Source organism: Brachyhypopomus gauderio, chromosome 5 (assembly GCF_052324685.1).
Source record: "Brachyhypopomus gauderio isolate BG-103 chromosome 5, BGAUD_0.2, whole genome shotgun sequence".
Classification (NCBI taxonomy): domain Eukaryota; kingdom Metazoa; phylum Chordata; class Actinopteri; order Gymnotiformes; family Hypopomidae; genus Brachyhypopomus; species Brachyhypopomus gauderio.
The window spans coordinates 21,049,568-21,066,990 of record NC_135215.1 but is presented as its reverse complement, the minus strand read 5'-3'; the positions used below and the strand labels follow the sequence as shown (position 1 = coordinate 21,066,990).

The following is a 17,423-nucleotide window of genomic DNA, read 5'->3' as shown; positions in this document are numbered from 1 at the left end:
GTTTAATGAACTGAAAATTAAATGTTTTAACTTAAATACTTTATTGTTGAACACGTTTCCGCCATTTTGTTAGCTTGCTGTTTGTAGTCAGGCCAGGCAGACACATATAAGCAAAACACAAGTCCGAGTTGCAGTTTGTTTTAACCAATGCGGCCGATTTTTTTACCTGCTGAGTTTTATTCGGTAGCCTAGGCTGTTTACGAGCTGTGTTTTCTTTTAATATTAACCTTATTTGTTGACGGACATTCTCACGGCTTTTGCAACAAGTGAACCATATAGAATTTTGGTGATGGACAACTTGGCCAATCTACCCCAGGCCGTCTGTCTTCTTTTCAGCCTCATCTATGCCCTTCACCTGGACTACCCTGGGCATGCAAAACACTTTCTGCTTCATGCAGCAGTAATGCTCAAAATTGGTAGTCATGAACTGCCACCCAAACTTCAGACTTTTAAAAATCAGCTTGTAGTGTGAAACTACATGTTTCTTTCTTTGTTTTTGCTCTTGTGTGCTGTTTGTGGTGTCCACATTATGGCCTACAATTCATGTGCATGTTCTCTTTTACTTACTAGTTAGAATGTCTTTAGTATACCAGTAGTAGTTTAGAGAAGTCATTTTCTCAGTAGTGGTTAATGTAATTTACTGTAATGTATAAGTAATTTTAAGTAAATAGGCCTACTACTGAACAGAAATAAGACAAAGTATTTTGACTTTCTTTTTCACTAAATATTTGTAATCAAAGTTAAAAAGAAAATAAAATATAAATCAATATTTTGTTTCTTGAACTCAAGATACTAAGTAGTCAGTCATGGCCTGGTGGTTAAGCAACTGGTCTTGTGACTGGAGGGTCAAGGCCCTTAACCCTCAATTGCTCACTTGTATAAAAATTAGATAAAAATGTAAATCGCTCTGGATAAGGGCGTCTGCCAAATGCCATACATGTAAGTAGATTTAATGGGTAAAGTGATTAGGATAACAAGTACAGAAAAGTTCAATCATTGTACCCTTGATGCAAACCAACTTTATATTTTAAGTAATACTGACTTACATTTTTTTGTAAACTCAACTTATCCCCTTAGGCAAAACAACTTTATGTTTTAAGTAATACCAACTTGAGTTGTCATTGTACATTACTTAAATTTTTAAGGCAACCGGTTTACTCATATTTTTAAGTAAACTCAACTTATCCGGGCTTACAGTGTAAGAATACTATCACAGACCTGCTGGAAGATTGGTTAGAGCAAAAATGTGGCCACACACACAATTATTGAAAGTGTTATCCAATGATAGTTAATAATTAAACTACAGCAGATGTTGTTATTCCAAAGTGCAGAACCATATCATGTACCATGTAAACCTATATCCTACTTAGAAACACCTCATCACCGGTTTTTGCATGCGGCAGTTTCGTTTCCTTGTAAATTACAGGGCTGTGTCTCATTGAGACTGCAACATAACCTTACCTTCCTCTGTCCTAGGGGGCTTTTCACTCTAGCAAAAGCTTGAACCAAACAAGTATAACAAAGCATTTTTGCTGTTTTAACAAATTCCAGCAGTCATGCAGACAGCAGTCCTTGTTAATCGCCTTTTGTGTGCTCATGATGGACGAATGGAGCTGGAGGGTCTATATGGTCAGATATCAGGACTGAATTTAAATGATGATGTGGAGACTGTGCTCAATGACAAGGATATGTTCGTCACCTCTGGCGATGAAAGCAAAATTTTGGTTGCCAAAACCAAGCTGAGATTATGCAGAGTTAAGGATTGTGAAGGTTGCAGCAACCTTCACTTGTGCAAACTGCACCTCTTTGGAGAGTGCCCCTACATTAAAGAAAGGTAAGGTTATGTATTTGAAATCACTAATTAATGCCTATGCATGCACGAGTCTTAGATGTGTGGTGGCCATATATATAGCCTATATTTAAGGACGTTTTACAGGTAAAGTTTAAAACTGAGATTGTGAAGTTACTGTTTAAATGTGTGCTATGTTAAAATTTATTGTGCTGTCCAAATAATCATTTGTTTTCTTTATGTCATAATTGCACATACTTTGTGGCCACTGTATGTAATCTCTACAGCTGCATCTAAAACACAACTGAAAACAGTAGTTGTAACTTTTTTTCTAAGAAACCCACAAAGTTCCTGTGTTCCTGTAGTTCTCCTGACAAGCAGGTACACTGCAAAAAATATATATAATTTACGGTAAAACACTGGCAGCTGTTGGGCAACAGTATACATTTGATATTTTTTTCATATATTTATATTTACGATACCTTACTGTAAATAAGGGGGGGTATTACCCCACTGAATGATTTACAGTAGCTCTCAAAACTTTCAGTTAACTTTAAAGGTAAGATTTGGCTGTCCAAAGAGAAACATGCCTCATTTTTGTGGATTTAAAGTTTTCTACATTATTTGAGAATATCTTGTACAATATCCTGTGAACAAATTCACAATGAAAGGATCTATAGGAATGCTCCAAAATCACTTGGAACAAAGCAACTTTACATTATCTAACATTGAAAATCCTATAGAACGGTTTGCTGGTAACAGGTGTAATGGTCAAGGGAGCACACACTGTCATACTGATAAACATGTATGCCGCTTTTTTCCCCCAAAATGTATTCAGAATAAATATTCAGAAGTTATTCAGTGCTCCAGCAACATAATAGAACTCAGCAACAATGCACAGTAATGATGTCAAAATGTCTAAATTGTAGAGGGTGCCATTTTCATCATGACCTCCATTCAGAGCACAACATCAGTGTGCTACACCAGCACAACCTTCTGGATATGGACCGCAGCGAGCTCTGTGTTATACTTCTCCAAAATGACACTGCTCTGCTGCCACAGGTAAGACTCTACTACAGCAAACTGCTTCTCCATGGAAAACATTCAAATGTTAAGCCTGGACATGGGATGGTATAGGAGATAAACACAGAATTTGTCAGGAGATTGAAATGTGGCAAAATAAGATTTTAAGGCAATAAGATTTTTATGGAAAATGTGTGGCGTGAGTTATTAGCTAAAGAATGGAAATTTTACCAAGTGATGCATTGGCATGACTCATCGCATCATACAATTGGCACATCCATCATATTCATTTAGTAATCATTTAAACACTGTCAGCAGTGTGGTACACTCTACTGTGAAAATATTAGTCAAGGTTTTAAAAAAATTTTCTTCAAGTATATTTACACCATGAACCATTTTCATTCTAGGCAGAAAGACTGTATAAGCTCTGTTTGCTTTATTGACTTATGTCAGTACTAGTCAAATAAGACAGTAATTTATGAATATGTGGTTGTACTTAAAATGATATGTGATTAGAAGTTGGTTGACTAGAAATGGACTTTCACCCCAGTATCTGGTTTTAGGTTTCCGAACTAGAAATTTAAGGACTTAGCAACATCTAGCAATAAAGCTAGCACGAAACATAGTGTCAGACATCACATGATGATATGCAAGCTGGCAAGCAAGTTCCAATTTACTGCAAATGACTAATAGGATAGAGAGGTATATCTAACATAAATATATGCATCGCATTGTATACGGTAACCCTGGTGGGTTAGTGACCCGAATCAGCATTTCTACAATTTTAACAGCACAGCTGCATTTATTTATATTTATTATATTTATTGAAGACATCTAAAGGATAGAAATTATTCAAACACTACTGATACTGCTACTTTCTTGCCAAGCACATTCCTTTAACTAACTGCATTATTACCTCAGTCCTCATTTTGATACTGAAGCCTTGAAAGTTGAAAGAGCAGCATTTTACTGGTTGTATCTGGATTATGGTGACGAAATGTACCCACAGGTGTGTTTCACATATAACAATGGCTGTGGTGAGTATGGGAACTGCCCTGATAAGGAGGTCTGCAATAGACTCCACGTCTGTGAAAACTACATCAGAGGGACCTGTGAGGGCACCACTGAGTGCAGTCGATCCCACGACTTCTACGAGCCTCATCCAATGAAAACTCTCCAGGCCAAGGGAGTGCCCAGTCAGCTGATGGGATCCATGCTGTCAGCATACAGGAACAAGCTTACAATCCAGGATGCAAATAGAGTTATCAACAGCACCACTGCCATCAATGTACCAGGTATTATTTGCACATTTGCTTAAATTGCAAATGTTTGTGAACATTTATATATATAATAAACAAATATCTACTATTTTGAAGTAACCTATATTTTGACAGCAGCTTTGCACACTATCGGTGTTCTGCTTTTTCATCAGTCTTGAAGACATTCTCATATATGCAGAGCATTTGCTGAGGGTGCATTTATAATTCTGTGTGTTTGTGCTGAAAATGAATTCATATATTTGTGCATATATTTGTAACGGCGGCAGACGGAAGAGACACGGATCCGCTGGTTGACTCACGGTTACTTTTATTCAACATAAAGATTGCGCAATAGCGCACGAGAAACATTCAGCACACACACGACGTGCAGAACATAGACAACGACGAGCACAAGACACTGCGCGAACGCACATTAAATAGACAGACCACATCAACCCCACGTGATGACGAGACGAGCCACAGGTGAGACGGATAATGACAAGACGCACCCGCACCCACGGAGATACAGACGCAGACGAATAGACGCAGACAACGTTAACACACGCCCCAAAGGAAGGGTTCGGGAACCGTAGCGTGACAGACGCCCCCACCAAGGGCACTACCCGTCCCGGGGTGCCAACAGGACCGAGTGCCCCGAACCGAAGCGCCCAGTCCTGCGTCTGGGAGATGACCGCCCTCGGTGGAGAGTCCGCCACGAACAGCCTAGAACACCCTCCCTGGGAAGACCGGGGAAAACACGTTAGACACGTTTAACGGGACGGACACAAACACACAAACAGGAACTCTTACACACAGAGGAACAAACGGGAAAAAGGGGTTCGGTACACATACGGGCAGACTCACGAACACTGGGACAGACACACACGACACAGGCGCCAGGCTGCGCGCCAGAAGGAGGGCGATCAGGGGAGAGAGACCGGGAGCTACTGGTGCTGCAGGCGCTGCGGTGGGCGGTGCTCCTCCTGCCCTTGCTGCAAACCCTCCACCGGGCGCAGCGCGACTGGCGGACGCGCCAGGTGCAGCGCGGTTGGCCGACGCGCCAGGTGCAGCGCGGTTGGTCCCACCCCTCGAAGGGCTGTACGGGAATCCCTCTTCGCCCGGGGATCTCCCTCCAGACCTGGCAGTGGGAGTGGCTTCCTCTGCTTCCATCTCCTCCTCACTGCCACGGCTCCAGCTCATGGGCTGCCCCGAGCTGCCACCCCGGGAACAGTCCATGTCGCTGGCTGGGGAGCGCTCGGGAGATGAGCCCGCCTCCGGACACCGCCTCCTCTTTACCGTCCTGGTGGACAGTTCCGAGGGGGGAGGGCTCTCCTCTTCCTCTTCGGTATAGGAGCCCTCTTCCTCGGGGTATGCGGAGCACTCCGACGGAGGGTACTCCTCCTCGTCGTACTCCTGCTCCTCGCCTTCCTCCATGGTGGTAGAGGGACCTACGGGCAGAGGGATGTAGTCCTCTTCCTCCTCTTCCCCGTAGTCGACGGTGGACACGTCGTCTAGCGACGGGGGGTAGTCCTCTCCCTCTCCACCGTAGTCCACCGTGGAGGCGTCGTATAACGACGGAGGGTAGGCCTCCTCTTCTCCCTCACCGTAGTATACGGTGGGGGCGGAACAAACTGAGGGAGCCTGGTCTTCCTCTTCCTCCTCGCCCTCTGATTCCTCCCCCTCGAACTCGCTCTCAGGGGTCTTCTCCGTGGAGCAGAGTTCGAGGGAGCCTACCCTCAGGGGCGAGAGGTCTCTGGTGGAAGAGGGGTGGCGCTCCTTCCAAAACCGCATCGCGGTCTCGCGAAAATAGTCTGCCAACTCCTCAGTCCTGGCTTCCCGAGCCCGAAGCAGCATAACCGCACATAACGGGTCCTGCTGCATCGCTTCGAGGGTGAAGGGGGCTCCGCGGTGCTGTGCAGGGGAAGAGGCGTGACGTCGCTTACTGGGCTTCTTGCCCTTCTTTGGCCGGGTGGTGTATCCTGGCATGGTGTCTCTGGTCGGCTCGTCGTTCTGTAACGGTGGCCGGCGGCAGACGGAAGAGACACGGATCCGCTGGTTGACTCACGGTTACTTTTATTCAACATAAAGATTGCGCAATAGCGCACGAGAAACATTCAGCACACACACGACGTGCAGAACATAGACAACGACGAGCACAAGACACTGCGCGAACGCACATTAAATAGACAGACCACATCAACCCCACGTGATGACGAGATGAGCCACAGGTGAGACGGATAATGACAAGACGCACCCGCACCCACGGAGCTACAGACGCAGACGAATAGACGCAGACAACGTTAACACACGCCCCAAAGGAAGGGTTCGGGGACCGTAGCGTGACAATATTAGTGCTGTCAATTCCAGGTGCCGCGATTAAAAGTCCTCACCAGGATTTTGCTCAGGCTTCCTGGATTGTGTTGATTCCACTAATTTTACCTGGATTGCTAATTAGAAAATCTAGCAAGCTTGAGCAAAATCCTGGTGAGGACTTTTAATCGCGGCACCTGGAATTGACAGCACTAGTATATATATATATATACACACAGTATATACGGTATATTCTACCAAATTCTGTACTGTTATAATTATATTTTTCTTATTCTGCAGAGAAATGTGAGATATGTCTGTTCCACATCAAGCATTACTGCAAACAAGGAAGTAAGATCACTTTTCATTTCAGTGCTTGAAACAATGTGTTTTGCAAATGACATACTATGTATTATCAATGGCTTTTAAATGTTGCAATGTCACAGTGGATGTATATATGTATATACATATACAGATGGATGTCCAAAAGTTGGTGAATAATATATTGTGTGTAATACCTATCACAGTTCAGCCCCTAACCCTTCCCCTTGGGCATGTGTGTTTGCATCTGGTTATGTCCATGTATGTATTTCCTGTGGGTGTGGTGTTGTGTGCGTGTGTTAATTTGTTGTACCCATCTTGTTATCGTAATGTGTCACACTTGGGTCTTGTTATGTTTGTCTACTTAATGTGCGTCTACATTCAGATCTCTGCTAGTCTTTTTCAAGAGTCTTGCTCGTTTGTGTCACTATGTGTTTTGTGTATGTTTCAAGTGCTAATCCGCTATTTGTGTAACAAAGGACAGAGTTCAAAGTGCATCTCGTCTCGACATCCTACCTTCCCCTCGCATCACAGAATCGCTATATGTGGTAGTTTTAATGGCCTAAATGTCACTCTGTTGTTTACAGTTAGATGTCCAAAGGTTCACTTTCAATTGCCCTATAAGTGGGAGGGGAGAGATGGAAAAAGCTGGAAGGTTCTGCCAGATAATGAAGAAGTAGAAAGAGCCTTCTGTGATCCCACTAAGTCATACAGGTGAGTTTGTACGCACTTAGATAAGCTTTGTGGTTTTACACAAATATTGAGAGATAAGATAAAACCATCATCATCCCATGTTGGGTGAAGCAATTATTGCATGAATTAATTGAGAAAACATAGCTTACATTAAGTGAAACCATAACAACGTTTCCATATTTATTTTTTCATGTTGCCTATAAAATCTCCAGTGATGGTGGTTTTCCTGTACACTTTGACGCAATGAGTAATGATTCAGGAGAAGTTCGCCGTCTCTCCACTCCTTCCTCTGTGCTGAAACCCTCTTTCATCTTTACTACTACCTGGGTCTGGTACTGGGAGAATGGGAATGGGAACTGGATTCAGTATGGATCCCAAGTAAGTGGTCCTTCAGAATTATTCCATCAGAATACCATGTCATTAATCAGCTGATGGAAGGATATAGTGTATTTGTGTATTCATTGCTAATAGCAGGGAACACACCACACATCTTCAATCACCAGTGAGGATCTGGAGAGGAGTTACCAAGAGGACCACAGTGCTACAGTTGAGTTTACAGCTGGACAACAATTCTATGAGCTTAACATGGCAGGTTGGACTATGTTATTTATACAGTGTGTGTGTGTGTGTGTGTGTGTGTGTGTGCGTGTGTGTGTGTGTGTGTGTGTGTGTGTGTGTGTGTGTGTGTGTATACGAATATATGGTGTTTTAATGTAATTCAGCCTAATTTAATTTAGCCTTCCCCCATCCACCAGACTTTATGCAGTACAACAGACAGACTGGTACCAAGAGGTCAGTTAGAAGGAGACCTGTGTTTCTCTCAGCACCAGATGTAACAAAAATCAAGGAAAGGTAGTTCTGAGGACTTCTATTATAAAATACAATATGACACTTATCCAATCTAAATACTTATTCAATAAATAAATCTTATACAGTGAGGAAAATAAGTATTTGAACACCGTGCGACTTTGTGTCACGATATAGCCCCGGACCCCTCCCTTTGGGCGTGTGTTTGTGTCGTCTCCGTCTAGTTATGTCCATAGGTGTACAGTGGGTGTGGGTTTGTGTCGTCTCTGTCTAGTTATGTCCATAGGTGTACTTCCGTGGGTGTGTGTTTGTGTCATCTCCATCTAGTTATGTCCATAGGTGTACTTCCATGGGTGTGCGTTTGTGTTGTCTCCGTCTAGTTATGTCCATAGGTGTACCGTGGGTGTGTTTGTGTCATCTCCGTCTAGTTATGTCCATAGGTGTACTTCCATTGGTGTGGGTTTGTGTGAGTATGTTCATCAATCTCACCTTTTGCTTGTCTCGTCATGTCTTGGGGCTTGTGTTGTTCGTCCATGTCACGTAGGGCTACGCCCCCCTCTCCTCGCTGTCACTCCAGTGTCTCTGTTCCTCATGGTTCTGTCATTCCTTGCCCGTTAGCCCCGCCTTGCTTGTCTGTCTGCCACACCGCCATGTATATATAGTCCTTGTATTTCCCCAGTCTGGTTGTCGGTTATTCGGTCTCCCGTGGTTGTTATCTTGTGGTTCGTGTACTCAGTGTTTCCCTGCCTTGCTCGTGTTTGTTTACGTTATGCCTGTGTATCTGTGTTACTCTGATTGCCCCCCCATTATGACCCTGGACTGCTTTAGTGACGACGATTATGGTATCCCCTGTAATAAATCTCGCTCTTCTCAGCGTTTGTGTCCGTCCCCTCGCTTCGCAGCGCATGCTGCGTTACAGTCCATTTAATGTGTGTTTACGCAGTGTCCCGTGCTCGCCTTTGTCTGAACATAAACTGTTTATGTGTTTGCTGTGAATGTGCGCTATTATTTTAAAAAATCATACATTGTGATTTCTTGTTTCTTTAGAGTATGTCTCTCACAGTGGACATGCACCTAAGATGAAAATTTCAGAACCCTCCATGATTTCTAAGTGGCAGAACTTGCAAAGTCGCAGGGTGTTCAAATACTTATTTTCTTCACTGTATTTAATTCTAAACATGATTTAGAACATCATTCATTAAATGAATGATGTCGCCCTTGGCTTGCTCACTGGGGGCTAGGACTCGGCACTTGTAAAGCTGCTTTGTGACAACAACTGTTGTAAAAAGCGCTATATAAATAAAATTTGATTGATTGATTGATAAATAGAAATCAAATGTGAAGTTAAAGCCATATTATTAACAATGGAATTCTTTACACAATATGTCTCATTTTAGACTACAATTTATATATTTTTTCCTCAGTTATAAAGAATCCAGAGGTAATTTTCGAAATCTGAAAGCCTTGCCTTCTCACTGGGACAAAACCAATATGCCTGAAAGTGGTTTCAAGGTAACATTACCATTTGGGAAATAGACATCAGCCAAAACTGAGGTCTATAAATCTTAATGACTACAGAAATACATCAGAAATAAATCAGAAATACGGAAAGTTCAGATATATCAAGTTAATTCATTATTTCCTTTAAGGTCTTGACTTTAGCGCATACTAAAAAGAGTAACTAGTCATTGGCATTATCAAGCATTTTGCAGCATAAACATTATGTTGCATTACTGAACAGGAGAAGTAGAATACAATAAAACAATTTCATATTAATTGTCTTCGCTCATAAAATTTATTTGCAGACATTTAAAGGATTTACAAAGGTATTACAATGCATATATAGGTGATAAAACACTTAGCAAAGGCAATACAAAAAAGTGCAGTACAGTAGATAAGAAAAACATAAAAACAGGAAATATCTACTATGTGTCTTAAAGGAAATGTTTCTTCCTTTCTATTTTCTGTCCCCACAGAGAGTTCTTATTAACAGCACTACTAATGAGTATAAGAAGATTGCTGATCTCTTTCATCAAACCATGACAGAATCTAATGTGAAGAGCATCGAGAGGGTGCAGAACCGAGACTTATGGGAAATTTATCAGTGGTATGTTTTTATGTCCACCATTGACTTCTTGAGAGAGTCGGGTGTATTAATGTCACACTTACCTGGCTAAAGGCAAGCAGCAGTGAATGGAGTCCACATATAGATAAAGTTAAAACTAGTTTCTAAAAAATAAGATGGCACAACAAATTAAATCATCCAAGGGAGCATAAATCAGTGTTGTTATACTCCCAGCAGTCAGGTAGGTGCAAACATCTGTTTCTTGATTTCATCCTGCAAAACTGGAAAATAAAAAAGATAACAGAGCAGAACCAGGCAGAACTGTGACAGTTACATTAAGAATACTATACTACTGTGTACTGTACAGTAAGCACACCACTATTGTGCACTTACAGTAATGACACTATGCTACTGTGTACTTACAGTAATGACATTATGCTACTGTGTACTTACAGTAAGGACACTATACAACTATGGCACTAGGAAACTATACTATTGTGACACTAGGACACTACTATTGTGACATTAGTATACTATACTTTTGAAACACTAGGACACTACACTATGCATAGTAGGGACACTGTACTGTGTACTTACAGTAAATACACTATACTACTATGATGCTAGTATAGGACACTATACCTTTGTGACACTAGGACACTACTATACTACCAAGTATGTATAGTTAGGACACTATACTACTGTGTACTTACAGTAAGCACAATATACTACTATGTGGCACTAGGACACTATTCTACTATGATACTATAAAAATATACTATTGTGACACTTGAACACTATACTACTGTGACACCAAGACACTATACTACTGTGACACTAGGACACTATACTCTTGTGACACCAAGACAATATAATACTGTGACACTAGGACACTCTGTTATTGTGCAGTACATTTTGACACATAAGCCACCGCCAACGGCCTTGACTTTTTGATGTCCAAATTAATAGTGCCTTCAAACTGACTCTAAGCATAAAATGTAAAAGATATGCTTACTCCAGCCATCCAGATCATATTGTGCTGCTACTAGTTTATGTGCAACATATTTGCATGGAGCCGTTCAGCTTCATTGCACACACGAGCAACACAATGTCATACCTACATTGAGATGATTTAAGAGGTTATCAGGGTTTAACAAAACTTGGTGAAAGGTTAGTAATGTGTCCTAATTTATCCAACGTTTTCTTGTCAAGCTCCCTTGGCTAATTGCAGCTATCTAACATTGTTTGAATGGCTTTCAATGATTTTTGAGTGCTGTTGGAAGTGCCAACACAAAATTTTGAAATAGCTCTGCACCTGCTCTTGTAAAACTCTCAGGTGTAAAGAAAAAATGTAAAATGTAAATGAGCCATATTTTGTCAATTGGGATTTTTTCACCGCAATCGAAATTTGTCCTCCGTACTAGGGAGCTGTGGTGCACACGTGCCCAGATCGGTGGGCAGCCCTAGCCCGGCAAGCAGTTGGGTGCCTTGCTCAAGGGCACCTCAGTCATGGTCTCAGACCTGGGAATCGAACCCATGACTCTCCGGTCACAAGACCAGTTCCCTACTACCAGACCATGACTACACTAATGCTGACACTGGGCTCCTGATATACTGCCAGATTGTACAGTGCAATATAATTTAAATGGGCCTATGTTTCATTCATGAACTTAAGGATTTCCCATTCTTCTCTTCAAGGCAAGCTGATGTGATTCGAAAGAGAACTTCAGGGAAGGAGAATGAGAGACTTCTCTTCCATGGCACTGAGTCCAAACACACTGATGCCATCTGCCAGCAGAACTTTGACTGGAGGATCTGTGGAGTTCATGGTACAGCTTATGGGAAAGGTGATTTTCAAATCTCCAAGTCAGCATATGTTTCATAATAAAAAAAAAATCCCAAAAAAATCCCATTTCCACAATCTAAAACCAATCATAGTTTTATTAGACTTATAAAGCTGTTATAAAGCAGACACCCTGGAATAATTTGTTTCCCGTGTTCTCACATTCTTGATACCGTTTTTGTAATGGTTCGGCACACGCACACACACACACATGCACACACACACCTGCATAGGCTTTCCTTTGTATGGACCACTGTGTTCGTGTTTGTGGTGTGGATGTTTTCATTTTTGCCATGTCCCCTTGCTAGCCTGCCTTCTGTGCTTCCTGTTTCTTGTTTCCCCTTCATCGACCTTTCGGTTATTACATACAGTATGTACATATATACATAACATACATTTTAATGGTGAAGTGAAATATAAAGAAAAAGGAAAGGATCGTCTCACAAACATTTTATTGTTACAGGGAGTTATTTTGCGAGGGATGCCAAGTACTCCCACAGCTACACAGACAAGTCTGGGACTTGCTGTATGTTTGTTTGCCGGGTACTGGTAGGAAAGTATACGACTGGACATTCCAGCTACCTCCGCCCTCCCCTGAAAGATGGAGAACACAACATCTTCTACGACAGCTGTGTAAATGACATTAACAACCCCTCCATATTTGTTATTTTTGAGAAGCATCAGGTGTATCCAGAGTTCTTAATTCAGTATGACAGAGTGGAGAACGTTACTGCACAGGTCCTCCCCAGTGAGTTCACCTCAATTAGTCTTGTTAGATCAGATGATCTGCCTTTACCCAACCAACTTTCTACTAACGTATCATCTCCAGTCACCATTAGTGAACAGATTGTAAAACCAATGATTCCCACTTTGACTGCTTTCACGTCTCCACAATTTGTCCAAATTGTTCATCAGCATGTGGTCACTCCACATTACTTTACGCATGCAAATAAGAAATCTGCCCATCAAACAACATTCACTCATCACTCCAAGTCTGCTTCAGTCAAACAAACCACAAAAAAAAAGGTCTCAAGGCCACAAAACCAGCAAACGTCCAATGACAGACGTACTAGTCCGCTGAGTGCACCCACACATTCATCATCTGACAGTAGGACTTCAGTGGTTAGTAGTAATGACACCAAAAAGCAGAGTTCATCATTGAACAAGTCAGCTGCCACAAAAAGTTCAGCGCCTTCATCTGCTGTCTTGTCAACTGGTGGAAAAAGTTCAAAATCAGGTACAACTAAAAATGAGCAAGCAGAGTCAAAAGTGACAAGTTCAGCTAGCAGATTAACTACAGTAACTTCATCTTCAAAATTGTCTACTGGAACCAAGACTTCAGTGCTGGTGAAAACTCAAAAAACCAAACAAGAGACATCTAAAAAGACCAGGACAGCTTCCTCAGCAAGCTTGTCAAGTCATACTAATGCTACAAAATCAGTTAGAAGTGACAGTGTCAAAACAACAAAACCCTCTTCTTCCAGACCTAAAACTAGCAATGCTTCACAAAAGAGCAGGGGTGGAAAGTAATGAATTACATTTACTCACATTACTGTAATTGAGTACTTTTTATGAATAATTTGTAATTTTCTGAGTAGTAATTTTTACTTTTACTCGAGTAAATTTTGACAAGTAGTTTTACTTCGCTACATTTGAACCCCCTCACGTTACTGTGTAAAAAAATACTGATGTTGAAAAATTTAATGCGGGTGGAAATTTTTACTTTTGAGTCCCGGGACTGAAAGTCAATTGTGTGGCCATGCCTTGCGCACGCCCTTTCCATTGTCTCATAATCAGGTCGTAATTTGGTGCACTTTTTTCCAAAAGGATGAGATTGTTCTATCTTTTAATATTCTATCTATCAGGATCTGTGGGATCCTGTGGACATTTTATTTTGAAAAGTGGGATCCTGTGGGCACTGTATTTTGAATAGTTGGATCCTGTGAGCACTTACTTTTAAATTGTGGGATCCTATTAGCATTTTATTTTATTTTTTAGGTGTGGGATCCTGTGGCATTTTATTGTGTGTAGTGGAATTCTGTTGCATTTTAGTTTGATTTGTGGTATCTTGTGGGCACTTAATTTTGTGTGCATTTTGTTTTTTGAATAATTTGTAATTTAAATTTCTTTATTCTTATCATAGTGTTGTCCGTTGGACAATAGGACTGAAAATTGTTTGCACTTTATGGTACAGGTTGTGACTGTCCTTGTGCTGTGAGGATGTTCCTGAGCCCAGCTGATCATTTGCTGGGTGTGGATGTGCACTTAAATACTCTTTGAAATTGATTAAAACAACTGCTGAATTTGATTAATCCTTTTTTGCATTAAATAACTGAAAGTAACTAAGTAACTTTTACTCAAATTACATTTTCAATGAAGTAATTTTGTACTTTTACTCGAATAAATTTTGAGATGGGTAATTTTACTTTTATTCTGAGTAGAATTTAAGAGTTTTAATAGTGCTCACAAATAAAGTGCGGCGCAGACAGCGCAAGCACTCACACATGACATTCAAAACGACACAAGCTTTAGACAAAGATAAGCACAAGACATTGCGCGAACGCACATTAAATAGGTGATGAACACATACCCTCATGATCACGATACAAATCACAGGTGAGACTACGAACACGCTCACAGACGACACACACCCACGGAACTACAAACATGGACATAACTGCACACAGAGTTGTCCGGAGCTGTCACCGTGACAGAGCCCCCAAGAGCCGTCTCCCCCGATGGTGGGAACCGCCGCAAACAGCTCTAAAACACCCTCCCTGGGAAGACAGGGGAAAATACATTAAACACCGGCACGTTGACAAACACACACACAGGTACATGGAACACAAGGGGCACAAGACGGAAAAGGGAATTAGGGATAAACAACGGGACTGACAGACACACAGGCACAGGTAGCCAGGAGATCGCTCTCCCCGCTTGTAAGAGCACGGCCAGCGGCACAAACCCTCCCAGAGCTGCAGGCAGAACTGGAGGCGGAGTTCCCCCAGTCCTCGGGACCGATCCTCCCACGCGCGCAGCGTTGCTTGGCGCTCCAGGCGAACGCACGCCCGCTGGCTTTGTTCTGGGCGCATCCGCCCGTCCCATGAAGCCCCAGCCACCAATAGCGGGCTCTCAGCAACTGGGCTGTTTTAGAAACCCCCGGGTGTCCGGTCCCGGCAGACGTGTGAGCCCAGCTAATGAGAGCGCTACGTTGTGCGGGGGGGACGTTCTTGCGGTGTGGCGGACAGCTGGGATGCGGGTTTGCTGCCTCGATCGCTCGATCTACCTCCCACTCCAACACTCCAATGAAACACTCCGGCGGTAGCACAGGCTCCTCGCTCGTAGACTCCGTGCTGCCTGGGAAGGACCGAGACAGCGCATCCGCATGCTGGTTCTTCCCCCCTGGCCGGTATGTCACCTGTAATTGAAAACGACAGAAATACAGAGACACAAGTCTTATGCTTATGGATCAATAAATCAGGCAGTCATGGCCTGGTGGTAGGGAACAGGTCTTGTGACCTTAGGGTCGTGGGTTCGATTCCCAGACCTGAGGCCATGACTGTGGTGCCCTTGAGGAAGGCACCTAACCCCAACTGCTCCCCGGGCGCCAGGCTAGGGCTGCCCACCGCTCTGGGCATGTGTGCACCACAGCCCCCTAGTAATCACTAGTGTGTGTGTGTGTGTGTGTGTGTGTGTGTGTGTGTGTGTGTGTGTGTGTGTGTGTGTGTGTGTGTGTGTGTTCTAACTGCACAGATGGGTAAAAAGCAAAGGACAAATTTCAATTGCGGTGAAAAATCACAATTGACAAAATATGGCACATTTACATTCTTACATTCCCCCTCGGGTTCACCACCATTAGAGCAACAACAAGAAGACAACTGCTGCTGTGGACGGGGGCGACCGGCAGGGGGCCCTCTGTAACGTGACACTCTTATTGCTCATCAGTCAATAAATTGCTAAAAGTTAGGTAAAGTTTTCTTCAAAACATCCCATGTTCCAAATTGCAGAGTCCTATTCAATCCATTGCATAACTTTTATCAAGAAATTAACTGTTTAAGAGTGGTTATACTATCTTATGAATATTGCTGAACCGAAACCTTTCTTTCCGTATTGACTATAAAATACTTTTATTAACATATAAAACGCTGCATGGCTTAGCTCCAGACTATCTTAGTGAACTTATTGAACAATATAACCCAGCGCGTTCACTTCGCTCGCAGGACGCAGGGTTATTAACTGTTCCTAGGATCAAAAAGATCACAGCAGGTGGAAGAGCCTTTTCTTTTAAAGCTCCACAATTGTGGAATAATCTTCCTGCCTCTATTCGGGACTCAGACACAGTCTCAATGTTTAAAACTCGATTAGAGACTCATCTGTTTAGTTTGGCCTTTGATTAATCTGTTACATATTTACTACATCTCGTATCTTTTCTCCGAGGTTCACCTGGAGAGTAACATTGCAGTCGGAGCCTACAATACCAGCATCGCTGCTCCGACACGGAATGAAAGCCTGGCGTTCATCAACAGACATTTACAGTGACAATATCATAACCCAGAACTTTGATTTTTACCTTTACTTAGTCTGATTGTGTGATTTGTGTGTGACTTGTGTATTTGTCTGTATTTTGTGTAATTTGTGTGTTAACGGGCCGCCCAATGGAGGATGGGTTCCCTTTTGAATCTTGGTTCTCCCGAGGTTTCTTCCTATTCCCCACCATCATAGGGAGTTTTTCCTCGCCACTGTCGCCTTTGGCTTGCTCATTAGGGTTCTGGACCCATAGTATTGTTAACCTTTTAAATCCTGTAAAACGCTTTGTGACAACATGTGTTGTGAAAAGCGCTATACAAATAAACTTTGATTGATTGATTGATTGATTGTATTGTTTATTTTTAAGGCATGTCATGGTTTGGTTCCTCAATACATTAGTAACCTCATAAAGCCCTGTTCTTTTTCTTAACACTTGAGATCCAGCAATAATTAGCTTTCTCTTCCATGCAGTCAATTAAAATCTAAGGGACAATGTGCCTTCTTTGTAGCAGCTCCCAGGTATTGAAGCTTTTAAAATTAGCCTCACTTGTGCACTTATGAGCTTGTTGAGTCACTCTCATGTATATTAAGTAGAATTGTAAGTCTCTGTGTGTCATACTGCCCCAAGCCCACATTCCTGCCAGTCCATACTCAATTTCACACGATCAATCAATGTACACTTGTATCCCATATTGGATTGGTTATTGTACAGTTGTGTGCAAGACTTGTTAAACTATTACCACTTGTTTAACTGCTATTACATGTTTGTTGTAGTTTGGAAAGTAG

At 42.3% G+C, this 17,423-nt stretch overlaps 1 protein-coding gene across 2 annotated transcripts; it reads left to right on the top strand.

Moving 5' to 3' along the window:
* Positions 1–1,312: 1,312 nt before the first annotated feature.
* LOC143514798 (protein mono-ADP-ribosyltransferase PARP12-like) lies at positions 1,313–16,915 on the top strand. Of its 2 annotated transcripts, none has more exons than XM_077006423.1 (12): positions 1,313–1,834; positions 2,719–2,851; positions 3,822–4,107; positions 6,682–6,732; positions 7,290–7,416; positions 7,608–7,773; positions 7,870–7,987; positions 8,151–8,247; positions 9,627–9,714; positions 10,179–10,309; positions 11,966–12,114; positions 12,574–16,915. In XM_077006423.1, the coding sequence occupies exons 1-12, from the start codon at positions 1,557–1,559 to the stop codon at positions 13,638–13,640; spliced, it is 2,691 nt and encodes an 896-aa protein (XP_076862538.1). In that variant the 5' UTR covers positions 1,313–1,556; the 3' UTR covers positions 13,641–16,915. The 2 variants fall into 2 exon arrangements, with proteins under 2 accessions (XP_076862538.1, XP_076862537.1); XM_077006422.1 differs by having other exon boundaries at positions 7,867–7,987.
* Positions 16,916–17,423: the final 508 nt, after the last annotated feature.